Below are 26,726 nucleotides of genomic sequence, written 5' to 3'. Positions count from 1 at the left end.
TTAGCCAGCTAACTTGCCTACATTTTCTGAAATAACTTTTTTTTTTGACCGACAGGCTTGAAAATGGGCATGGTCTCATTGACTCAACAACCAAAAACAAATATCTAAGTTTAGTCTCCTTAAAAGATGCACGCCAGGCTCTTAAGCAAAAATTCCTAACATAGTATGAATTGGATTCGTTACATACCACACAAACTTGCAGTTTATATGAAATGGATGACTTAGTACACAAAACTGGGGCCACTTTTGGATCGTGAGCACCACTCAAAACTACACCAAAGTTTGATTGCATCTTTAAATGACCCAGAAAATGTAGTTATTAATCAAAGTTAGCTGGCGAACTCATTGATCCTGCTTTGTAGTATAACCCTCAGTCTAGCTACCAGCAGAAAGTTTTTTGCTTCGTTTTACATTCATGTTGGTTTCACAGCAGTCAACAATAGTGCTGTCTAGAACTGAATCGGCTAATAAGACAAGGCTATCCTGGCCTAAGACAATAGTATACATCTGCTAGCCTAAGCGACATCCCAAATACAGCGGCAGAGAAAAAGTTTAAATATTCACGTTTGGAGTTACACTACTCCGCTTAGGAATCTTCATTCGATAAGCATTCTGCGTCCATTTTTACAGTGACCCAAAGTTGACCAAGTCATTGTTTTATCATTAAAACATTAACTATCATTTCTACTAAAATAAATAATCATTTGGTTGATGGAAAGGTGGGGTAAGGTATGGAAAAGCAATGAGTAAAAATGAAAATGTAGCAATCATAGGATATACACAACACAATTCAAAGTTTTAGGAAGGAAACATGAGATACATCTTTTATTCACACTTTACAAAAAAATCTAAGTCTTTAAATCTACTACAATACTACCAGCAATTCAGGGGTATCAAACTGGACATTTGTTTCTGTTCAAAACAAATAAAATATATCAAGGGGGGAAAGTAAGGACAGAAAAAAAGCTTTTGAACTAGGACTAAATGTATATTTCCCATTTCAACCTTTCCCCTCTGTAAAAATTCATAAAATTCTAACTTTAGCACAGTGGCAAAAGCATCATATTTACTTTAAAAAGGTGATTTTAATTTATTCAATAATAAATGTGGGAAAGGGGGGGGGAGCGTGATCATTCCATTTCCTGTTTAAAATGTGACAGTTGCAATATATAGTCAGTCATCACGGACATATTTCAGAATGTCTGTCTGGGCCACCTCACAGATGGTACGGCAGAGGAGATGGAACCGCACAGGGGCTTCAGTAGCGGGGTTAAAAGGACTAAAGTAATACACTTGACTGTTAAGTGTCTAGGGGGTTGGACATAGGGCTAGGTATAGGGGAACATGCTTTTCTAGATTCAGAATTCAGTGGTGGAGGGGCAAGACAGGCTAGGTGACTATGGTGATAAGGGACTATCAAGGGGTTCTAAGAGCTGAGCTAAAGTACACGGAGGGGTGCAAAACATTCTGGAAGGGGGTTCAGAAGAGGTCTTCACTTTGCCCCAGTGAAAAAAACTAAAGCTTGACAAATATTCCATACCGGATTACTAGATCGCTCAACAAGGAGTATATACACATAACATTGTCACAGCTCATACAAAAAAAAGAAAGAAAATACAAAACGATAACAAAAACCCCAAAGGACATCAAATGTCTGGACAGTATTTAAAAAATAAATGGAGAAGAGGTTGTTCCGGAGTTCGCCAATTGTAAATAGTGCAAGACAACAAAATGGCTACGGTGAGGCACAATGTTCCGGTTGTACAACACTAATTGTGGGATACTGGATGTGCGTGAAGCAACAACAAAAAAATCCCTCATAGGATCAATCTGAAATGACAACCTATTTCCTATATAGTGCACTTTTGAACAGAGCCACATGGGACTGGCCAAAAGTAGTGCACTACAGTGAATAGGGTGTAATTGGAGACCTAACCTTACTTTAGTCTGAACTGTGAGTGGATGAATGGGTCAGTTGGTGGCAGGCTGGCAGCAGTATGGACCAATGGCTTGTTAATAGAATGGATTTGAAGATGCATCATATTTAGTCAGTAGATTTATTTACAATTTGAGAAACATGTTCTCAAATCATAACAGGAAAACAAGCAATACTGATACATAAAAACAGTTAACCTAGGGCGGGAGTGCAAAGTAGTGGCAGCGAACGGCTGGAACAACCCCTTAAGTCTTTTGTACAAGCTGGTCATTTCAATTTCATCTTAACATTTACTGGATAAAAAAAAATTGCCATAGTTTACAATACAATCCTGTCTTTTTTTTCTTCAAATTGGATCATAATTTACTCATTCATAGTACAAAAAAACCCTGCCAGAAAACAGGTCTTTTGTGACTCATATACAATCGTGTAAAGACAATCTAGATTTATATTCTGTACAAACACTTGTGAAAAAAACCCACTGCTGTAGAGTACGGAATTTATGGCTGAGGGAAAGAAATCACTACTGGCCTCAAGAGACAGTGCTACAAGATCTCTGCGTATGTCCACGTGTGTGACAGTGAGAGGATTGCTGGTTTAAACTCCTGTACATCAGCTATTGCCCTCCCTCTTTAAAAAGTAACAAATCTGAAAAATGTTTAGTTGAGAATTTCCTCCGTTGCCTTGCCCCTCAGCCAAAATCCCCTACCCCATTACAAAAGGTGGTATATGGTCCAAATCAGGGATGGGCAACTCCAGTCCTCGGGGGGGCCTGATTGCAGTCACAATTTTGCCCAAGCTATCACACCCAACTCCTATAATCAACTAATCATGATAGTTTAAAACACAATTAGTTTAAAATCAGCTGTGTTGGCTAAAGATGGTGAAAAAGTGTGACACCACTCCGGCCCCCAAGGACTGGAGTTGCACTTCCCTGGTCCAAATGAAGTCCTATTAACAAGAATAAGTCAATGACTCTGTCACGTACGCATGCAGAGGAAAAACAGTGTGCAAAAGGGGATGGTAGCTGGCCACTAATTACATGTTATTCAACTACTTAAAATCATTCAAATCTGTTCCAATCCAGAGGATACAGATACATTTCTTTAGCACTATGCCTGACCGGCATGCCAACAAGCCTCCGCTAACTAGAGCTTACTTGCTTCCATACAACAGGTCAAGACAAGTGTATTTGGTGGTTGCAGTCATCCTTTCCTAAAAGGATAATAATCATCAACATCTAAAAACACCTCAAGGCAATTCCACAGGAACAGAGAGCCAGATTTTTCACTTTAAAAACATATGTCAAACAAACCCTCTCTACACACAAGGACTACTTTCAACAATTCCCACAGAAGATTGAACAAAAACATTTACTTGATGAACAGTGGAGATGAAAAGTTGGTAACAGAACGATGGCACAAACCGTCATTCTGTTACCAAACTTTGCACCTGCACGGTTCCAATTAAATGTGTTTTTGTCAAATTCAGTGGAAATTGTTAAAAAGTAGTCCTTGTGCATAGAGTCGTATGTTTGTTTAACTTTGCAATCATTGGTTTTTGTTTGACATACATTTTAAAGTTACAAATCGGAGTCAGTGTCAGTTACCGTGGAATTGCCCCTCAGCAGTGACAGTCTACATGCACCAGTGGGGTTAGTTCCTATTGCACCACTTGGAGAGGGAGACAACTGACTAGGTTCTATTACTCAATAGTAATGGACTGGTGAGCACCACTAAGCACCAGGTGAGCACCACAATTTTGGACCCACAGAGAGATTGGCCCTATAGCACAGAAAGGAGGAGTGGCACACCATATTATGCCTTATATGGAAGATAGATATACCGTCACATCGATCTCAGTGGGGAGAGAAAAGACAAGGCCCACTCTTAGCCTTGGCTGAGACAGACATTTCTGTTTCTGCCATTTTTGCTGGTTTAAGATTGGTATAGGACAGACTATCAGCTGTAAGCTTTAGAAATGGTGTCCTTTCTCTCCTTGCCTTGTGAAGGGTGTCCACAGCTCTCGAGTGATACAAGGTATTTCTTGTGCCATTGTTCAAGACTGCACAGGTCATGTCAAAGACAACAAGAGTCAGGTGATATTGCTAAAGATCTAAATAGCTATACGGGGGCCAGAGGGGATATGGTGATATTCGAAGCTAGCATCCTTTCTATCTGTTAAAGAGTTACAAAAGCATTATGTGTAAGTATGACGGGGGGGTAGGAATCCAAAACACAACAGACAGGATTGACAATTTCTAAATGAAAACAAAATGGAAAACGACAATGAGGAAAATAAAAATATATAACAGAAATCCCTGTTGGCCAGACCTCACTGTACGGCTGATTCTTATTTTACAGGTTGGTTGTGTATTCCGTCTTGTCTTCTTTCCTCCAAGTGACAACGAGAGAAGAGCTGGAGGGCTAGAGGCTGCACACTGCTATAGCATACAGCATCCCTGGAATGGGGTTGTCTCATCACTACCTGCGTCCTCCAGGCAGGTGGATGCCGTTGACCTGGTTGTTGGCCTGGCCCTGGGGCAGAGTGCAGGGCAGCAGCAGCTCCAGCTGGGCAAACAGGGAGAAGTGGTCAGAGGGGATGTGGGGGTGCGGGCAGCCGCTGATATTGTTCTCATGGAGCCAGTTGGAGTCCAGGGGACCCAGGATGCCGAGCACATTGATCTGAGGCTTGGAGTAGAAGATGTAGTCAATCACACCCTGAGGAGAAAGAGAGCACAAGAGAGAGAAGACAGAGATGAGTGACAGCGTTCACAAAACAGATTTTAATTACGAGGGCAAACCGGCCATCAAATAAAAAACGGTTTGAATGTTGTTACGTGCAGGATACTGCTTTTTAAGGAATGCCCAGTGCCGACTGCCAAATTGACTGCAATGATTGAGCTAAACAAGCAGGAATGATACCCTACAAAGTGAGCGTTGGCTCCTTGCACATCTTCATTTGTCATCTGGTTGGCAATATCCTCCATTTTAGTGTCAATGTCTTTTTCCACTTGTCTGCGATCCATTCCTTGGCACAGTAGCTATCTAGCTAGCTTTGCAAATGTTTCAGCATTTCTAAGCCAACTACTCAACCACCTCGGTAGACCTGTATGACATTTCTGTAAATTAGCAAAACTATTGCTCAATAACTGAATACTTGTGGGCCGGTATTAGTTGATACAATACTGCAAGTCTGCAGACAGGAAGAGTAGAGAGATGATGCGTTTGAAAGACAAACAACCTGAACCAACTTCCGTGCATTGCTGAATGTAATTTAGAGATAATACTTATTTTAAATCAGTACAAAAGTAAATTTTCGGCTAACGGAAAAGCTGATGACTGAGGCAGAGAACATCAAGCCTAACAATTAGACACACTGGACAAAATGTCAGAGTACATGAAACCTTTGCAAAGCAGGTGTAATGCTGCGGAAAAGACGATGGGTCAATTTCAATGTCGTAAAAATAGGATTTCCTGATTAATCAGGACAAGAACAAACAGCAATCTGTAGCACTGTCAGAAGACGGTGTCAGCGACATTGCTTCAGGTCTGCCTGTGTTTGTGCCGCTCCCTCACCTTGAAGTCAAAGGTGTAGTTGGTGTAAGGCATCAGGCTGTCCTCGTAGGCGCTCTTCAACTTGAAGCCGTGGGTGATCCTGGAGTTGGACGTGGAGTTGCCATTCTTGCCATTGCAGTTGAAGTTGGTGAGGCTGTCAAGGTAGCGAAGCTCCTTGAAGTCCTTGTGGGTGCAGTCCACTCCACCCTGACTCAGGTACTCCACCACACCTGGAGAGAAGGGGACAGTAGGGGTTTACATGAGTCCTGTTCAGTATAGGGGAATGTGCTACCTAAACTTGTCCAATGACGACAGATGTTCCTTTTCCATTGCAAAACGTTTTCCCTACCGAACACAACCCATAAGTGTCTGTTAATTCCTTCATTCAAAGTAACCATCACCAAGCCAAGCAGGCAGCTAGTGGGCCCATCACTATATTTATCGCTTATACCTTTCCCTTTGATGGATTCTGGGTACTAACTCCTAAACTTGGGATAGGGTTAATTATCAGGTATCCTATTGAGTGCTTAGGTTTAGAGGGTCTACACCAGAAGTTAATGGTTATCTGTAGGAGGAAGGTATACGGTGTGTACAACTAAGGTTGGAATGTGCTGAGTGCAGGGAAAACGATCACGTGGCAGCATTGATAGGGGGCCATGGATTAGTGATGAAGAGGGTCGAAGACAGGACACGTTAAGGGAGAAAGAAAAGTTTATTGCCAGTATCACTTCATTGCTGGCAGGAAACTAAGATACAATGTTTAGGGAGAAGGAGGAAACTCCACCCAAAGTGGGGTTCATATACCACAACTATTGTGAACATGTCTTTGTCTAATGCAGCTGTATTGACCCAATGGGAAGAATAAACTTGGTTTGAGCTTTCATAGTGTCTGGTGAGTTTTTACTCAGAATTAGAATCTAACACCTTCTAACCCAGCTACTCACCAGAGTCTGGTAGAGAGTTGAGGTCGGCACAGAGAACAAGAGGGATGCCATTGGTCTCCCCAGAGACAGAGGAGAGTTTGAGGCTGCGAGTGGCCTTGTCCACAATGTTCTTCACCTCAGACAGGAACATCATGGTCTGGACCAGCTTGACATCGGAGTACTCCGGGTCCCAGTGCATGTGGGCGTTAGCCACAAGGAGGAGCTGTTTCTCCATGCCGTGCAGAGACTTCCCCGCTGGAGAGAAGGGAGAGAAAAATAAATGTGTTGGGGTTACTTTAAATGGTCAATAAGCAGTAGAAACAAAAAAGTCACCACCACTGTTTTGGGAAAAAGCTAGATAAATGGAACATGTCTTAAATCATAAAACAGAGCCATGGATGCAAGTACTGCCATCCATGATACCAAGATTATAGTTTAACCATGCTGAGGCTATAGTTTTCCTTATAACATTTACTTTGTTGACAATACACTGAACAAAAATATAAATGCGACATGCAGTGCGACATCTTCGCATCGAGTTGATTAGGCTGTTGATTGTGGCCTGTGGAATGTTGTCCCACTCTCCTTCAATGGCTGTGCAAAGTTGCTGGATATTGATGGAAACTGGGACATGCTGTTGTACACGTCAACCCGGAGCATCTCAAACATGCTCAACGTGTGATACATCTGGTGAGTATGCAGGCCATGGAAGAACTGGGACATTTTCAATTTCCGGGAATTGTCTACAGATCCTTGCGACATGGGGCCGTGCATTATCATGCTGAAACATGAGGTGATGACAGTGGATAAACGGCACAACAATGGGCCTCAGGATCCCGTCACGGTATCGCTGTGCATTTCAAATTGCCATCGACAAAATGCAATTGTGTTCATTGTCCGTAGCTTATGCCTGCCTGCCCATACCATAACCCCACCACCACTGGGCACTTCCCAACTTTGATATCAGAAAACCGCTCGCCCACACGACGCCATACACATGGTCGGCGGTTGTGAGGCCGGTTGGACATGCTGCCAAAATCTAAAGCAACGTTTGGTGTGGCTTATGGTAGAGAAATTAACATAACATTTTCTGACAGCTCTGGTAGACACTACTGCAGTCAGCATGCCAATTGCATGCTCCCTCCAATCTTTAGACATATGTGGCATTGTGTCGTGTGACCAAACTGTACAGTATAGAGTGGCCTTTTATTGTTCCCAGTACAATGTGCACCTGTGTAATGATCATGCTGTTTAATCAGATTCTATGCCACATCTGTCAGATGGATGGATTATCTTGGCAAAGGAGAAATCCTCACTAACAGGGATGTAAACAGATGTGTGCACAACATTTGAGAAATAAGCTTTGAGAGTATGGAACATTTCTGGGATTTTTTAATTTCAGCTCATTAAACATGGGACCAACACTTCACATGTTGTTTTTATTTTTGGCTTCTGATGGGGTACAACACTTGAACTAAGCTCATGTACCCATTGATTCTTGAGGAATATATCATTCATTTATAAGTCCAAAAATGGATGTAGAAACTGCTGATTGCCCTTTAAAAAAGGCAGAGCACAGCCATGGGACACTCATGCCAGAAAAGTGCAGCAACAGCCCTTTTGAAGTTCTAGGTTTAAAGTGAGATGAAGATAAGGTGCTGTGGTACACCCTTGAAAACCGATTGGGAGAGACCATTTCTAAGCCATGTGGATATCCACCAAATTATTCACCCACCATATTACTAAACATGTTCAGTCCTTTCAGTTCTACGAATACCAAATGAATAAGAACCAGACAAAAGCCAGGTGCAGGGGCTAGGGTGACAAATGTCAGGGCTTGACATTCAGTTAAATGTGCCAGTGGCAAAATTGGGCTAGTGGCAACTGAAAGCTACTGGCACAAATGAAGAAAATACTGGGCCGGGACAAGATCTCACAGGAAAGCACATGATATGCTCATAATTTTTATATCAGGTCATTTTCTCAATTTTGCAGGATGATCAAGTAGCCTATAATAACCTACCCTCCATACTAGGGATGCACGATATATCGGTGAACTTATCGGAATCAGAAACTATTTGCTAAAAATGGCAACATCGGCCCTATGTCTAGTTTAACGCCGATGTGCAAAACCGATGTCAAAGCTACATGACCTAATGAAGCCACGTAAAATTTTGCGCTACACGGGCAACACCGCATTCCTAACCTAGCCCACAATATCTGCTGTGTGGATCAAGCAGTCAAGTCGAGCAGTCATTTAAAAGAATTTCAGCGAGACAACTCGAAGGCAAAATCCATTTATGACAAGATAATGGAATTAATTTCCCTTGACAATCAACCTTTCTCTGTCGTGGGTGATGTTGGCTTTTTCCTACTGGTTAAGCACCGGTACACACTTCCAAGGGCGCTACCTTTCAGATGTTGCCCTACCGGAGTTACACATTAATAGCGTCACTGGTATCATTTTTTTTTAATTTTTTTTTAACATTAGCTTCACAACTGACATTTGGACCAGCAATATCAGCCCCATGAGCATGCCGAGTCTGACAGCACAGTAGGTCGTCTAGGATTTCGTAACATGAACACACTAGCCATCTCCATTCAAACAACTGACTCGAGAAATAAGCTCATCAACTGCGCCTGCAGCACATGAGACACCCTCTGTCATGGCATTGAAACGCCTGCTCAACAAAGCGATTCGGTGGCACTCTCTTTTTACGGTGTAGTCACCATGCTCGATGCTATGTACAAGGACCGCTACTTTGATGCAGACAAGAAACAGGGTTACATGAAATGTTACAAACACAGCTAGACAAGATGGAAACTGACACAGTGACAGTGCGCACCGAGGAAGAGAGGCCACAGAGAGCTGAAACTTCACTGCTTGACATGAAATCCTGGTTGAGAATGAAACGACTGAACAAACAGCAGAGCAAGTAAGTGAAAGAAATAGGTTTTGATTATGTTTTACTGGTAATGGGGGCATATGTTAACACAGGCACTGCAGCCCCCAGCATCACTCCCATTACACAGGCACTTTCATTTGTTGACTTCTGTAACCGTAAAAGCATTGGTTTCATGCATGTTAACATTAGAAGCCTCCTCCTCCCTAAGTTTGTTTTATTCACTGCTTTAGCACACTCCGCCAACCTGGAGGCCACCAAAAACCGTGAAATTTCCATCCCTCACTATAACATTTTCTGACAAGATAGAACTGCCAAAGGGGGCGGAGTTGCAATATACTGCAGAGATAGTATGACAGAACTCTGCAGGCTATCCAGGTCTGTGCCCAAACAATTTGAGCTTCTACTTTTAAAAATCCACCTTTCCAGAAGCAAGTCTCTCACCGCTGCTGCTTGTTATAGACCCCCCTCGGCCCCCAGTTGTGCTCTGGACACCATATATGAATTGATCGCCGGCCATCCATCTCTAACCTACCAGGCACAACCCTAAATCCCTAACCATGGGCACCCTCTTAGATATCATCCTGACCAACCTGCCCTCTAAATACACCTCTGCTGTCTTCAACCAGGATCTCAGCGATCACCGCCTCATTGCCTGCCATCAAACGACCACCCCTCCTGTCAAACACTCCCTAAAACACTTCAGTGAGCAGGCCTTTCTAAATCGACCTGGCCCGGGTATCCTGGAAGGATACTGACCTCATCCCGTCAGTAGAGGATGCCTGGTTGCTCATCAAAAGTGCTTTCCTCTCCATCTTAAATAAGCATAACCCATTCAAAATATGTAGAACTAAGAACAGATATAGCCCTTGGTTCAGCCCAGACTTGACGGCCCTTGACCAGCACAAAGACATCCTGTGGCGTTCTGCATTAGCATCGAATAGCCCCCGCGATACACAACTTTTCAGGGAAGTCAGGAACCAATACACACAGTCAATTAGGAAAGCTAAGGCTAGCTTTTTCAAACAGAAATTTGCTTCCTGTAGCACTAATTCCAAAAAGTTTTGGGACACTGTAAAGTCCATGGAGAAAAAGAGCAGCACCTCCTAGCTGCCCACTGACATGAGGATAAGTAACACTGTCACCACCAATAAATCTACAATCATTTCAATAAGCATTTTTCCACAGCTGGCCATGCTTTCCACCTGGCTACCCCTACCCTGGCCAACATCTCAGCACCCTCTGCAGCAACTTGCCCAACCCCCCCCCCCCCCGCTTCTCCTTCACCCAAATCCAGACAGCTGATGTTCTGAAACAGCAGCAAAATCTGGATCCCTACAAATCAGCTGGGCTAGACAATCTGGACCCTCTCTTCCTAAAATGATCCGCCAAAATTGTTGCAACCCCTATTACTAGCCTGTTCAACCTCTCGTATCGTCTGAGATCCCCAAAGATTGGAAAGCTGCCGCGGTCATCCCCTCTTCAAAAGGGGAGACATTCTAGACCCAAACTATTATGACCTATATCCATCCTGCCCTATCTTTCTAAAATCTTCGAAAGCCAAGTTAATAAACAGATCACCGACCATTTCGAATCCCACCGTACCTTCTCCACTATGCAATCTGGTTTCCAAGCTGGTCATGGGTGCACCTCAGCCACGCTCAAGGTCCTAAATATCATAACCGCCATTGATAAAAGACAGTACTGTGCAGCTGTCTTCATTGATCTGGCCAAGGCTTTCGATTCTGTCAATCACCACATTCTTATCGGCAGACTCAACAGTCTTGGTTTCTCTAATGACTGCCTCGCCTGCTTCACTACCTACTTCTCAGATAGAGTTCAGTGTGTCAAATCGGATGACCTGTTGTCCGGACTGACAGTCTATGGCCAGAGTTCAATTCTCGGGTCGACTCTTTTCTATGTATGCATGTATTTCAATTTTTCTTTTGTGTTATTGACTGTACGTTTGTTTGTGTGTAACTGTTTTTAAAATCGCATTGCTTTGCTTTATCTTGGCCAGGTCGCAGTTGTAAATAAGAGCTTGTTCTCAACTGGCTTACCTGGTTAAATAAAGGTGATATTTTTTAATTTTTTTAAATATGTAAATGCCAACAAAATAACTTATTGGTCAGTGTGTGTATGTGTAACCTTGAACTAGGCAAGTCAGTTAAGAACAAACTTAATTACGATGATGGCCCACCCCGGCCAAACTCCGACAACACTGGGCCAACTGTGCACCGCCCTATGGAAATCCCAATCACGGCCGGATGTGATACAGCCTGGATTCGAACCAGGGACTGCAGTGACGCCTCTTGCACGGCGATGCAGTCCCTGGTTCGAATCCAGGCTGTATCACAGTGCCTTAGACCGCTTTGTTTGTTAACTATTTAACGGTACTAGAATGCTTAAAAAGGCCGCAAAAATTGTAAATATCTGTTTTCGGTATCAGTTTTTTGGGGGGCAAGGAAAATATCGGATATTGGGCCAAAAATGTAATATCGGTACATCACTAGCATACGCAATAACATTTTAACTTGACAATATATCTACATTGTTGGAAAACATTTATGCACTTAATCTCAAAAAAGGGTGTTATTTTTTACGATTTTAAACAGTCAGTCGACAGTTTTAGGGCCCTAAGAAATCAGTTTAATCTTTTGCTAAATACTGTTTTCCCCAGTTTTGGTTTTCCATGTTCCCCTAGTTTTTATTAAAAAAAATATAAAAAATAACACTTAAAAAGAAACATTTTCCCAATGGATGTCCACAATGCTTACACCACATCGGGATACCTTTGGGGGAGGGTGTAGGTGCCCTTTAATTCAATTGCCACCTACTGAGAGATCGTTGTTTGGCTTTCTGTGTTTCTGTAGCCTACTGCACAATGAAGAGTGACATGCATGTGATGGCAGAGTATGCAAAACAAATGCTGACCTAAATCATCATGATACAACTCTGCCAGTTAGATCTACTTTGCAGTCAACATTTAAATTGGGAAAGTGTTTTGGGAAAGTCTAGAAAAATTGTATTCTCTCAGAGCATAATTGAATTGTCCGAAGACTTAACCAAGACTTCAGACCAAACTTTCTAAATACATAGTTTGCACTGTTGCCTTAGCATTTACTGGTAGATACTGTATCATAAATGTAAATGAATTACACTACCATTCAAAAGTTTGGGGTCAGTTAGAAACGTCCTTGTTTTTTAAATATTTTTTTTTTAAGTGTCCAGTATCTGGAGCATCAGCATTGAAGAGTGAAGAGACGACACCGGGATGCTGGCCTTCTAGGCAGAGTTCCTCTGTCCAGTGTCTGTGTTCTTTTGCCCATCTTAATCTTTTTTTATTGGCCAGTCTGAGATATGGCTTTTTCTTTGCAACTCTGCCTAGAAGGCCAGCATCCCAGAATCACCTCTTCACTGTTGACGTTGAGACTGGTGTTTTGCAGGTACTATTTAATGAAGCTGCCAGGTGTCTGTTTCTCAAACTAGACACTAATGTACTTGTCCTCTTGCTCAGTTGTGCATCGGGGCCTCCCACTCTTTTTCTGTTCTGGTTAGGGCCAGTTTGCACTGTTCTGTGAAGGGAGTAGTGCTCAGCGTTGTACGAGATCTTCAGTTTCTTGGTAATTTCTCACATGACATAGCCTTCATTTCCCAGAAAAAGAATAGACTGCCGAGTTTCAGAAGGAAGGTCTGTATTTCTGGCCATTTTCAGCCTGTAATCGAACCCACAAATGCTAATGCTCCAGATACTTAACTAGTCTAGAGGCCAGTTTTATTGCTTCTTTAAATCAGCACAAGTTTTCAACTGTCCTTTCTTTCGAAAACAAGGACATTTCTAAGTGACCCCAAACTTTTGAACGGAAGAGTATGTATATAAACTCTGGATTGCTGATGCTATACATTGGCCAATGAGAGGCTTCGAAGGCACAAAATTACATGTATGTAAGTATTTCTTGATGTAGTGGGGACCGTAACATAAAACATTTGACTTTAAAAATGGTAGGAAGCATGAGTTTTTACTCAAAGTAACTGGTCAAAGACTTAGCTATAGGTAAGTAGATCATGACTACAACTAACTACACAGTTGTGTTTTAGCATTTTACATATTTATTAAGTTATGTTCGGAACTACACACAAGACACTATTTATCAACGTCATATGGAGAACCAGTGCTACCTAGGTAGTTCCAGCTGGCTAACGTTAGCATGGCTAGCAGCTAACATGCAATTACACTCCAAACCAAGTGTTGGCGCTGGTGAGCTACTATGTACATCCACAAAGTAAAAAACATAAATTCATGCAAAAAACTGCATCTCCTTGTTTCCTGTGCGTTTGAAAGTGTTAGTCGAGCGAGTGAGCGTTGTAGTGGTTTTCTGCCTGTCGAAGCTAGTACACTAAAACCCACAAGGATGGGGTTACTACTCATTTGAAGTGGGACCAGTTTGTCTGGTTGAAGCAAGCAGATTGGAGTGTGGGAACCATGCGCATATCTACTGTACGACTTTGATGGCTTAGTATAACCAGTGGAAGGTAGAATTCGGAATGAGACTGACAAACCAGGCAGGTACTGTGCCGAGCGTGACTGAAGCCTTCAACCTCCATTTTCTACCAACCTACAGGTACAAGTATCAGCAGCGATGGCGATAAACTTGGTAAATTCAATGTGGATTTACCTCACTATATCACTATTGGAACAGCGGACTCCCTCAGCCAGTGAATCGACCTCTCCCACTGAAGGCCTCTCCTTGGCCCTTGACTTGGTGGCCAACTCAGCTGTCAATCGGTAAGTCTCTGCTCTCTACTATATCTGCTGGCTTTTTGTTGTGTTGTGGGTTCCTGCCAGTGCTAGACTAGTTGTTCTCTAGCTTACTACTTAGATATATGTCGACTGTGGTGGTTGGCTAGCAAGCAGGCTAAAATAACTAACTTTAGCTGGCTGGCTAAGAACTGCTTATACCGGTAACGTTATTTGATAACTCGTTAGATGGCGTTATGCATTTCCAAAGCGTGTTTACTTTAACGTAGATACCTAGATATTTAGTGTGCATGTATCGATATGTAGGCTGTGCGCTGTTTTAAAAATGTATGTAGCTCTGTCCGCGAGCTGTTCTTGTTTATTATTGTTATGCATCATATCATGTTTTATGATGACCCCAGGAAGTGTAGCTGCTGCTTTCGCAATAGCTAATTAGGATCCTAAAAAAAAATATGCTGAGCCCTGAATGGGATAGTGTCATAGCAAGGTCTAGGATTTATGGCAGCGATGGGCAACCCCCCTTTGTAGGCCCATGTATTTAAAAAATAGAAACTTGTAAAGTGTTGGTCCCATGTTTCATGGGCTAAAATAAAAGACCGCAGAAATGTTCCATACGCACAAAAGGCTTTTTCTCCCAAAATGTTTTGAACAAATCTGTTTACATTCCTGTTAGTGAGCAGTTCTCCTTTACCAAGATAAACCAGCCACCTGACAGGTGTGGTATGACAAGAAGCAGATTAAACAGCATGATATTACACAGGTGCACCTTGTGCTGGGGACAATAAAAGGCCACTAAAATATACAGTTTTGTCACAACGCCACATGTCTCAAGTTGAGGGAGAGTGGAATTGGCATGCTGACTGCAGGAATGTCCACCAGAGCCTTTGGCATAGAATTTAATGTTAATTTCTATACCATAGAATTTGGCACTATGTCCAACCGGCCTCACAACCGCAGACCACATGTAACCATTCCAGCCGAGGACCTCCACATCTGGCTTCTTCACCTGCGGGATCGTCTGAAGGGGAAGGGGTGCTCAATAGTATTTCTGTATGTATTAAAGCTTTCTGTGGGGAAAAACATGCTGATTAGCTGGGCCTGGCTCCCTAGTGGGTGGGCCTGGCTTCCAAGTGGGTGGGTCTATGCCTTCTCAGGACCCCCCCCCCATGCTTGCACCCCTGCCCAGAAGATTATGTGAGTCAAGTTCAGCAGTTGGCCGCTCATTGCTCAAGGCGCTCCATGTCCTTTCCTACTCTCCGCTAAAAACCGCTCCAGGCCTACAGAAGAAAAAAAATCCTGCTCCCAAATTCGCACCATTCATTAAAATAATAATTTAACCAAAACCATTTTATTTTTGTGACTACCTGGACCTACCAATTGATTGATGTATTGAAACTATACCATAATAGATTTGAATGAAAATAAAGAATAAACATGAAAAGGTGAACGTAAGACTAACAATTTCAAAAAGGCTACATGTCATTAAACAGCATATACACTTTAAATAGGTCAGGAGCCAGAAAGGGAGCCTAAGGAGGAATGAAAATTAATTTAGGCTATATCATTTCAATTATGGTAGGGACATAAACCACAAAGCATTTAAACATTTTGTTTTATGAAGTCATAAGTCCGTAAATCGCACATAGGCTGTGACTTACTTAGAATTAAATACAAATTACTTATTAGTGCCTTTGAATTCAATTTCAGAATCACGAGCTTGGCCAGCCCGTGGCTTTAGGCTCATGCGAGAGCCGGCCAGCAGCGGAGAATATCCTCTCCACACTTGCAGAGCCACTGGGGACGCTAAACACCCTTTTGGCCACTCTTGCCAGGCTAGGCAGAGTTTTTGTGTTTTTCTATTAGGTAGACCTAAATTGTTTTTAGGCAAAATAACTCAATCAAAACAGAAAGCTCCTTGAATGTGGGAATATTCCAGGCCTATCGGGCAAAAACCTAATTATGGCCCACTGTATTGATAATATAACAAAAAGTAAGAGATCAGACTTTTTTTAATTATAAATATACTGCTCAAAAAAATAAAGGGAACACTTAAACAACACACCCTAGATCTGAATGAAAGAAATAATCTTATTAACTACTTTTGTCTTTACATAGTTGAATATGCTGACAACAAAATCACACAAAAATAATCAATGGAAATCCAATTTATCAACCCATGGAGGTCTGGATTTGGAGTCACACAAAATTAAAGTGGAAAACCACACTACAGGCTGATCCAACTGATGTAATGTCCTTAAAACAAGTCAAAATGAGGCTCAGTAGTGTGTGTGGCCTCCACGTGCCTGTATGACCTCCCTACAACGCCTGGGCATGCTCCTGATGAGGTGGCGGATGGTCTCCTGAGGGATCTTCTCCCAGAACTGGACTAAAGCATCCGCCAACTCCTGGACAGTCTGTGGTGCAACGTGGCGTTGGTGGATGGAGCGAGACATGATGTCCCAGATGTGCTCAATTGGATTCAGGTCTGGGGAACGGGCGGGCCAGTCCATAGCATCAATGCCATCCTCTTGCAGGAACTGCTGACACACTCCAGCCACATGAGGTCCAGCATTGTCTTGCATTAGGAGGAACCCAGGGCCAACCACACCAGCATATGGTCTCACAAGGGGTCTGAGGATCTCATCTTGGTACCTAATGGCAGTCAGGCTACCTCTGGCGAGCACATGGAGGGCTGTGCAGCCCCCCAAAGAAATGCCACCCCACACCATGACTGACCCACAACCAAACCGGTCATGCTGGAGGATGTTGCAGGCAGCAGAACGTTCTCCACGGCGTCTCCAGACTCTATGACGTCTGTCACGTGCTCAGTGTGAACCTGCTTTCATCTGTGAAGAGCAAAGGGCGCCAGTGGCGAATTTGCCAATCTTGGTGTTCTCTGGCAAATGCCAAACGTCCTGCACGGTGTTGGGCTGTAAGCACAACCCCCACCTGTGGATGTCGGGCCCTCATACCACCCCCATGGAGTCTGTTTCTGACCGTTTGAGCAGACACATGCACATTTGTGGCCTGCTGGAGGGGTCTGAGGATCTCATCTTGGTACCTAATGGCAGTCAGGCTACCTCTGGCGAGCACATGGAGGGCTTCCTTGGCTTCCTGTTAAGGCAAGGGCTGATTTCAAGGTTTTACTGCTAACCTACAAAGCATTACATGGGCTTGCTCCTACCTATCTTTCCGATTTGGTCCTGCCGTACATACCTACACGTACGCTACGGTCACAAGACGCAGGCCTCCTAATTGTCCCTAGAATTTCTAAGCAAACGGCTGGAGGTAGGGCTTTCTCCTATAGAGCTCCATTTTTATGGAATGGTCTGCCTACCAATGTGAGAGACGCAGACTCAGTCTCAACCTTTAAGTCTTTACTGAAGACTTATCTCTTCAGTAGGTCCTATGATTAAGTATAGTCTGGCCCAGGAGTGTGAAGGTGAACGGAAAGGCTGGAGCAACGAACCGCCCTTGCTGTCTCTGCCTTGCCGGTTCCCCTCTTTCCACTGGGATTCTCTGCCTCTAACCCTTTTACAGAGGCTGAGTCACTGGCCTACTGGTGTTCTTCCATGCCGTCCATGGGAGGGGTGCGTCACTTGAGTGGGTTGAGTCACTGACGTGGTCTTCCTGTCTGGGTTGGCGCCCCCCCTTGGGTTGTGCCATGGCGGAGATCGTTGTGGGCTATACTCGGCCTTGTCTTAGGACGGTAAGTTGGTGGTTGGAGACATCCCTCTAGTGGTGTGGGGGCTGTGCTTTGGCAAAGTGGGTGGGGTTATATCCTGCCTGTTTGGCCCTGTCCGGGGTATCATCGGATGGGGCCACAGTGTCTTCTGATCCCTCCTGTCTCAGCCTCCAGTATTTATGCTGCAGTAGTTTATGTGTCGGGGGCTAGGGTCAGTCTGTTACATCTGGAGTATTTCTCTTGTCTTATCCGGTGTCCTGTGTGTATTTAAATATGCTCTCTCTAATTCTCTCTTTCTCTCTTTCTGTCTTTCTCTCGGAGGACCTGAGCCCTAGGACCATGCCTCAGGACTACCTGGTATGATGACTCCTTGCTGTCCCCAGTCCACCTGGCCGTGCTGCTGCTCCAGTTTCAACTGTTCTGCCTGCGGCTATGGAACCCTGACCTGTTCACCGGACGTGCTTGTTGCACCCTCGACAACTACTATGATTATTATTATTTGACCATGCTGGTCATTTATGAACATTTTAACATTTTAACATTTTGACCATGTTCTGTTTTAATATCCACCCTGCACAGCCAGAAGAGGACTGGCCACCCCTCATAGCCTGGTTCCTCTCTAGGTTTCTTCCTAGGTTTTTGGCCTTTCTAGGGAGTTTTTCCTAGGGAGTTTTTCCTAGCCACCGTGCTTCTTTCACATGCTTTGCTTGCTGTTTGGGGTTTTAGGCTGGGTTTCTGTACAGCACTTTGAGAATATCAGCTGATGTACGAAGGGCTATATAAAAATAAATTTGATTTGATTTGATTTGATTTTGCAGGGCTCTGGCAGTGCTCCTCCTGCTCCTCCTTGCACAAAGGCGGAGGTAGCGGTCCTGCTGCTGGGTTGTTGCCCTCCTACGGCCTTCTCCACGTCTCCTGATGTACTGACCTGTCTCATGGTAGCGCCTCCATGCTCTGGACACAACGCTGACAGACACAGCAAACCTTCTTGCCACAGCTCACATTGATGTGCCATCCTGGATGAGCTGCACTACCTGAGCCACTTGTGTGGGTTGTAGACTCCGTCTCATGCTACCACTAGAGTGAAAGCACCGCCAGCATTCAAAAGTGACCAAAACATCAGCCAGGAAGCATAGGAACTGAGAAGTGGTCTGTGGTCCCCACCTGCAGAACCACTCCTTTATTGGGGGTGTCTTGCTAATTGCCTATAATTTACACCTGTTGTCTATTCCATTTGCACAACAGCATGTGAAATTTATTGTCAATCAGTGTTGCTTCCTAAGTGGACAGTTTGATTTCACAGAAGTGTGATTGACTTGGAGTTACATTGTGTTGTTTAAGTGTTCCCTTTATTTTTTTGAGCAGTGTACTTTGATACAATGACATTTATCTAACCACCTCATTCCTTTATTTTAGCATGTGCACGTAGTAAGTACACCATCAAGCTTTTGGGATAAGTGTCTTTTTATATTCAACAATGATTCTTTAGTTGCGGATGTTTCATGTAACCAGTGTGTAACAACTTCCATATCCCACATGTAGAACAATGGCATCCAGTCTGTAACTTAACAGTTTAGTACCATACCAGCAGGTGTCATCCAAGCCTTACACATAACAGTGGACACTACATCACCGCACTCACTCCTCAGCTTTGTAAGTCACCTTGACTTAGCATTTTGTCAGTTTCTTTATGAAAATATTTAGCGAACTCCATGACTGTAGCTAAAGCAATGGGCTATTAGGAGCACAAGTAGACTACAAATGAATGCTGGGGCGGGCATGCCTCTTGCTCGTGAAGTGAGCGTTACTGGAGCGGGCAAGAAGGCTGATGCTCCAGCCTTCAGAAATCTCTCCCCCCACTCCAGTCAAAATCGGGCACGCTCCTCGCTCACATACTCTGCTGCCCAGTCATGTGAAATCCATAGATTAGGGCCTAATGAATTTATTTCAGTTGAATGATTTCCTTATATGAACTTTAACTTATCAAAATGGTTGTGTTTATATTACACACACACCTACTCATTCAAGGGTTTCTTTCTTTTTACTATTTGACCTGGCCTCCACAAACACCCGACAACCCAATTGAGATGGTTTGGGATGAGTTGGACCGCAGAGTCAAGGAAAAGTGCTCAGCATATGCGGGAATTCCTTCAAGTCTGTTGGAAAAGCATTCCTCGTGAAGCTGGTTGAGAGAGTGCCAACAGTGTGCAAAACTGTCATCAAGGCAAAGGGTGGCTACTTTGAAGAACCTCAAATGTAAAATATATTTAGATTTGTTTAACATTTTTTTGGTTACTACATGTTTCCATGTGTTATTTCAAAGTGTTGTCTTCACTGTTATTCTACAATGTAGAAAATAATGAAAATAAAAACCCTTGAATGAGTAGGTTTCCAAACTTTTATCTGGTACTGTATGTATGTATATATCTCAATTTTTTGGAACTCAGTCGGGGTCTCAACCTAATGTTGGGAGTTAGAATAGTAGAATAGTAGAAAACAAGGTGCAATTTTGAAATTTGGTTGTGCATCAGCAGTTCCTCTTGTTATGTCAGTCACTCAATTAGCCCATGTCAGCAAAAAAATATTTAGATTGTTAAATTAGTTTAGGCAGCCATCTAAACGTGTAGTTATCATGGTCAAATTACTGACCAGGGGGCCCACATTGATTTAGTTAAGTCACTCATATCACTGCAAACATTTCTCTCCACCCCATGACAAAATGTGTAGAACTGCTGGAAATGTCAGGACGGGGGCCGCTAAAATGTTTTGCTAGCAAGGTGGGTGGGTGGGTGCCCCCCCCCCAACAAAAGTTAACTTAGGGGCCCCAAAATGCTAGGGCTGGCTCTGACTGCATGTGTGGGTATGATGTGGGTTCAAAGTCCCGCTTGCCACTGCGACCCCTCATGATGACTTCAGATTTGTGGCCCACCCCCATCAAAAGTTGCCCATCACTGGTCTAGGGTGAGAAAAGGGAGAGGGCCATAACTAGGTGTAGGGTCTATGGTTTGAAAAGGGACATAACACTCACAGGATTCCTCCATCATTTCCTTGCGGACCTCCAGCAGTACGGCCACTCCGATGTTGTCCTTGGTCATAACCCTGTTGAGCATGGCCTCAGAGCCTTCAGAGTTAGCCATGGCCAGCTGGTTAAACTCTACCGTGTGTTTCTGCACCACACCGAACCTGAGGGAAGAAGGCAAGGGGGAAGAGAGATGGGCAGAGAAACAGACGAAGCAAGATGTGATAAGTAACCAGGTTTCCATCCAACCATTTCATGCGGATGAATTACCTGACGCATAAAAAAAAAAAAATCACAACAGGGCTGATGGAAACAGGAAACATCAGTACAATTTTAGAATTGTCAACTGACAATTTGTTCGTTTGACATGGTGGGATGTTTGTGTTATTAAAATTCATTATGTGAGATATGGTGGCAGAAACACCTACCACCACAATGTGGAAAAGCATTAGGTTTATTAGGCAGATGAAATCAATTATGATGAACTTCACATGGCGGTTAACCTGTTAGGGCTAGGGGGCAGTATTGACACGGCTGGATAAAAAAAAACTTACCCGATTTAATCTGGTTACCACTCCTACCCAGTAACTAGAATATGCATATACTTATTACATATGGATAGAAAACACCCTAAATTTTCTAAAACTGTTTGAATGGTGTCTGAGTATAACAGAACTCATTTGGCAGGCAAAACCCTGAGACATTTTCTGACAGGAAGTGGATACCTGATGTGTTGTATTACCTTTAAACCTATCCCATTGAAAAACACAGGGGCTGAGGAATATTTTGGCACTTCCTATTGCTTCCACTAGATGTCACCAGCCTTTACAAAGTGTTTTGAGTCTTCTGGAGGGAGATCTGACCGAACAAGAGCCATGGAACGATGATGGCCCATTAGACACCTGGCGCGCGAGTTCATGTTGGGTACCCTCGTTCCAATACGTTATAAAAGAGTATGCATTCGTCCACCTTGAATATTATTCATGTTCTGGTTAAAAAAGGCCCTAATGATTTATGCTATACAACGTTTGACATGTTTGAACGAACGTAAATATATTTTTTCCCCTCGTTCATGACGAGAAGTCCGGCTGGCTTAGATCATGTGCTAACAAGACGGAGATTTTTGGACATAAATGATGAGCTTTTTTGAACAAAACTACATTCGTTATGGACCTGTGATACCTGGAAGTGACATCTGATGAAGAGAATCAAAGGTAATGGATTATTTACATAGTATTTTCGATTTTAGATCTCCCCAACATGACGTCTAGTCTGTATCGCAACGCGTATTTTTCTGGGCGCAGTGCTCAGATTATTGCAAAGTGTGATTTCCCAGTAAGGTTATTTTTAAATCTGGCAAGTTGATTGCGTTCAAGAGATGTAAATCTATAATTCTTTAAATGACAATATAATATTTTACCAATGTTTTCTCATTTTAATTATTTAATTTGTGACGCTGACTTGACTGCCGGTTATTGGAGGGAAACGATTTCCTCAACATCAATGCCATAGTAAAACGCTGTTTTTGGATATAAATATGAACTTGATAGAACTAAAAATGCATGCATTGTCTAACATAATGTCCTAGGAGTGTCATCTGATGGAGATTGTAAAAGGTTAGTGCATCATTTTAGCTGGTTTTATGGTTTTGGTGACCCTGTCTTTGAATTGACAAAACATTACACACAACTCTTGTAAATGTACTGTCCTAACATACTCTAAATTTATGCTTTCGCCGTAAAACCTTTTTGAAATCGTAAAACGTGGTTAGATTAAGGAGATGTTTATCTTTCAAAGGGTGTAAAATAGTTGTATGTTTGAAAAATTTGAATTTTGACATTTATTTGGATTCAAATTTGCCGCTCTTGAAATGCACCTGCTGTTGATGGAGTGCACCACGGGTGGCACGCTAGCGTCCCACCTAGCCCATAGAGGTTAAGTGCACGGTGATCATGCAAATCTCCAATAGGCTAAATATCTAGGGTAGGCTATTTGAACGCTGGTGACATGATCTGTAATTGGCTGCCAATTATCAAATAAAATGATCTTGCTCATCCACATAAGCTATCCACTTTATCAGCAAACTGTTGTCGAGCGAGCATGCGCCAAAACCAGATTGGTCAAGTTTGCTATATTTATATCACCACAACAGTTTGTTACAAAACCATCTGTAGAGTTAAATTTAACTTCGATTGTTTTTTTTGGGTTTTCGGTACGTGGGAACTTAACTGCAAGTGTTTTTTACGTCATCATACACAGACTTTTATTAGCAACAAGTCAGTTGATGGAAACACCACTCGTGGGAAAACGTGCATATTGTTTTTATGCACATTTTAGAATATTTACTTGAAAATCTGTCACCATTTGGATGGAAACTTAGCTAGTGTCTGACATTGAGCATTGTGTGGAGAAAAAAGAAAAGAAAGCATTGACAGTGCTCCTCGGTGCACTCACTTTTCTGTCCTGTAGAAAACTGCACACCCGTCCACATGTTTGCGGTCTGACTCATGCATGGTTCTGGCTCGAGACTTTGGGCTGAAGAAGCCCTCGTAGCCCTGCTCCTTCAGCTCTGGCAGGAAATACTGGTAGTACTGCTCCGTCTCCACTTCCTGTGGAAAATAAATCAAAATCCATACATTAAAGTGGACAGATGACTTAATGTACCCAAAACATGTACCAGGGAAATCAGGTTCATTGATCAATGACTTGCCAGAGAGAAACCAAAATGACTGCGACAGGAGTTGTTTACCACTGGGTCGAGGTTTACCCACATACCTGTAGGTTGATGATATCAGCGTTGCAGTTCATGATCTCCTGCATGATGGACTTCTTCCTGTACTCCCAGTTGAGGGCCCAGGAAGGGCAGTAGCCATAGAGCTGGCGCGTGGCGTACTTATCACACAGCACATTGTAGCACATCACTGAGAACAACGCTGAGAGGGAGGACAGGGAGGGAGAGACATAGGATATAGAACCTTATTCACTGTATTCTTATTTTAGGGCCAGGAATTTAACAGTATCGCGGCAAGGAAACAAAACACTTAGCGGATTTAATTTCTTTAGGAAAACAGCCCGTGTGTGTGCGCGTGTATACAGGGACTGTCTGCTGGTCTCTCACCAGAAGGTCTCGTCTGGTCCGGCTCCTGGAGTGCGATCCACGACCGGGACGGGGGCTGCTCTGTGGGGGCTGGGGACAGGAGGAGTTGTCCATGTTAGCCATTAGTAATTTTTGCTAAAACGTTATGTGAGAGACAGAGGGTGACTTACTGCATTTGATTGAACCTGCCAGATTGTCCAACAGGTAGTTCAGCAGTTTCCTCGTGCCATCATGCTCCTGGTACAGGCTCATAATTTCTTGTGCAAGTGGATTTCCTGATAGGAACAGGAACGAAGACAACGTTGAATGACATTTTTTTTTTTTTTTTAAATACAACGGGATCTACAATGGGGTCTCCAGGATGGAATGGTTACCAAGACGATAAGCCACACTCACCTTTCAACCCCAGTGTTTGTAACTGAAACAGTTTCCCCAATTCGAATGGCAGAACCCGCAACTGGTTGTTATTTAAAAGCAGCTCCCTGTTGAGGACGGACACAGGGAAACGCAAGTGTCAGAGACTAGCCCCTGTGACAATACAGCCCCTTCCTCAACTTTCCCATAAACAATTAACACATTGACCAGTGATCTATACAGGCAAAAGTAAATGCTCTGTGAGCCCAACAAGCAACGGTTATTCTCAGGCACCAACTAGTGACAAGTTTAGAACAAAGAGAATACTGGGAAGTGCGGTTCCCAGCGGCTCACCTGAGAGACACCATGTGGCCGAGCTCTGCCGGCAGGCTCCTGATCTTATTGGAAGACAGATCCAGGTATAACAGGTTGTGTAGTTTGGCAATGTCGGGTGGGATGCGTGACAGACAGTTGTCAGCGATATGTAGGGCAGTGAGGTGGGTCAGAGTCCACAGAGATGGGCTCAGGCTCCTGACATTACCTGGAGAGAGAGAGATGTGGAGGGGTAGATAAACACACAGTTGAGTCATGTCTCTGTGGTGGCTTTTCATGCAAAGCAGATACAGGTTTGTTTCTATCTAATACATGAGTAAACAATCATGCTGGAGTTGCCAGTCAAACCAATATACAGGCTAATAAAACAGTGGACCTTATCCTCTAAGCACTAGAATGCTGGTCACTGAACAAAAATGGTTGATAAACTGGCCTAGACTAGAGCATCCTCACTTGCTGAGTCCTAATATGAGAACAGCACCCCTCCACAGCCACTGGGCCTGTGCAATGCTCACCTGTGATTTCCAGCTCAGCCCAGTAAGACTTCTTTCCATTGGCTGCCTCCTCAGTTGACATGATAGTGTACATCCGCCTGGGGTCTGGCGGTTCATATTTTTCCTTGGGCATTCCTGCTGTAACACTGGGGAAAAGCTTTTTTAGTAACTGAACATTATATCTATCCACTGATAACATGCATGTCAAACGCAATTAAATATCCATTGCACAAAACTGACATTTTGAAAGTGACTCTTCTTTATCAGGTTTATAGGTACTTTACAAACATGCAAAGAGGAACGTAACTTTTCAAGAGGGCTTCGCTTGATTCTGACAACTTCTGGAAATGAGGCTCAAAGATTTGGCCATATTATTGGCTAACTGCTGATACTAACTGCAGAAATAAATCCGGTTCAATGAGAATGCATTGCTTTACAACTTAGTAGCGAGGGAAATCAATAAAGTTCAACTTATAATACTCATTGCAACAGCTCGGTTATCTAGTTAGCCAGCCAACTAACGTTAGTTCTACACAACAGGCCTCACAGAGGAATAATCACCACTAAATAGTTAGAGAACACAAACTGACCGGCTAGTTAGACAATTGGGTGGCGCGTTGAGGCCGGCATCGGGTCAGGAAAAATGGACTTAGCTAGATAGCTTAGAATTTTAGCTACTGTTAGGGGCTAACTAGCAAATTAGCCAACGAACGGCCGTCCGCTACAAAATAACTTCGTGAGAATTATAGTTAGCTGATATAGTTACCTAACCAATGAATTGAGAAGATATTAACGGTTGCATATTATTCTAGATGTAACTGACCATAACACGCTAGGCTGACAGAGTAGCAACTAACTAGCTCACTTATGGCTAACTAGCTAGCGTAACTATGCTGGCTATTCCTAATGGAAAACACCGCTGAAAGCTAATGTTGGCTAGCTAAGCTAGGTATCTATATTTTTCGAACCTGTCCGACTTCATATATGCATAAGTGGCACTTTATGAAACACCTATGCAGCAATAATTGAAAACAATTGAGTTGTGGATCTGTTTCACCCAAAGCAACTTGTCGCTTGTGTTGATTTTACCTGCAAACGCATACCAATCTGTATCGCGAGGGCGAGTGTGTGCTCTCTTTTGTTTCTACTTTCCCGTTTCCGCTGCTGTATCACAAGGAGCAAACAAGCATCATGGCGACTGTCAGGTTTTTTTCTCTCTGTGTGATAACAACGCTTGATGCTATTGGTTAGCTCTTGGATGGACCGCACCATCTGCGGTTGAACCAGGACGGCTTTGGCGCAGATGGAACAATGTGACAGATATTTCACCGGATATATAAATGTGAAGCCTCCGCTTGGCGTTTCCACTCACTACCAAATTTGGTAGTGAGAGGAAGCCCAGTGGCCAGCAGTGGGAGAAGTTGGAAAGAGCTTGATTTTGGCCGACATTCTGCAAATTTTCTAATCGATGAAACATTTGATCTCAATATAGTTTTGTGTTCCCAACACTACAATCTGTTTTGAACAGAGTGGACTAGGTTTTGTAGACTTTTCCCTTTGCCAAAGTTTTTAAAAAGTGCGTTGTTTACAAGTAGTGCAAAGGCGAATTGAGTTAATGCAGACGCGCACTTCACAGAGTAGGCGTTCCCTGACGGAAATATGCAGA

The 26,726-nt window shown here is 43.2% G+C and overlaps 1 protein-coding gene across 1 annotated transcript; it reads right to left on the bottom strand.

The window, feature by feature from the left end:
• Window positions 1-796: 796 nt before the first annotated feature.
• Window positions 797-26,397, bottom strand: LOC106604834 (CCR4-NOT transcription complex subunit 6). Its single transcript, XM_014199881.2, has 12 exons — window positions 26,150-26,397; window positions 25,082-25,206; window positions 24,588-24,774; window positions 24,276-24,361; window positions 24,050-24,154; window positions 23,901-23,969; window positions 23,558-23,715; window positions 23,237-23,391; window positions 20,792-20,946; window positions 6,438-6,671; window positions 5,515-5,723; window positions 797-4,656 (listed from the first exon to the last, which is right to left on the bottom strand). Exons 2-12 carry the CDS (start codon window positions 25,191-25,193, stop codon window positions 4,420-4,422), a joined length of 1,707 nt encoding a protein of 568 aa, XP_014055356.1. The 5' UTR covers window positions 25,194-25,206; window positions 26,150-26,397; the 3' UTR covers window positions 797-4,419.
• Between the last annotated feature and the right edge of the window lie 329 nt (window positions 26,398-26,726).

Source organism: Salmo salar, chromosome ssa05 (genome assembly GCF_905237065.1).
Source record: "Salmo salar chromosome ssa05, Ssal_v3.1, whole genome shotgun sequence".
NCBI lineage: Eukaryota > Metazoa > Chordata > Actinopteri > Salmoniformes > Salmonidae > Salmo > Salmo salar.
The sequence above is the reverse complement of the archived record's forward strand: the minus strand, read 5'-3'. Positions and strand labels throughout refer to the sequence as shown.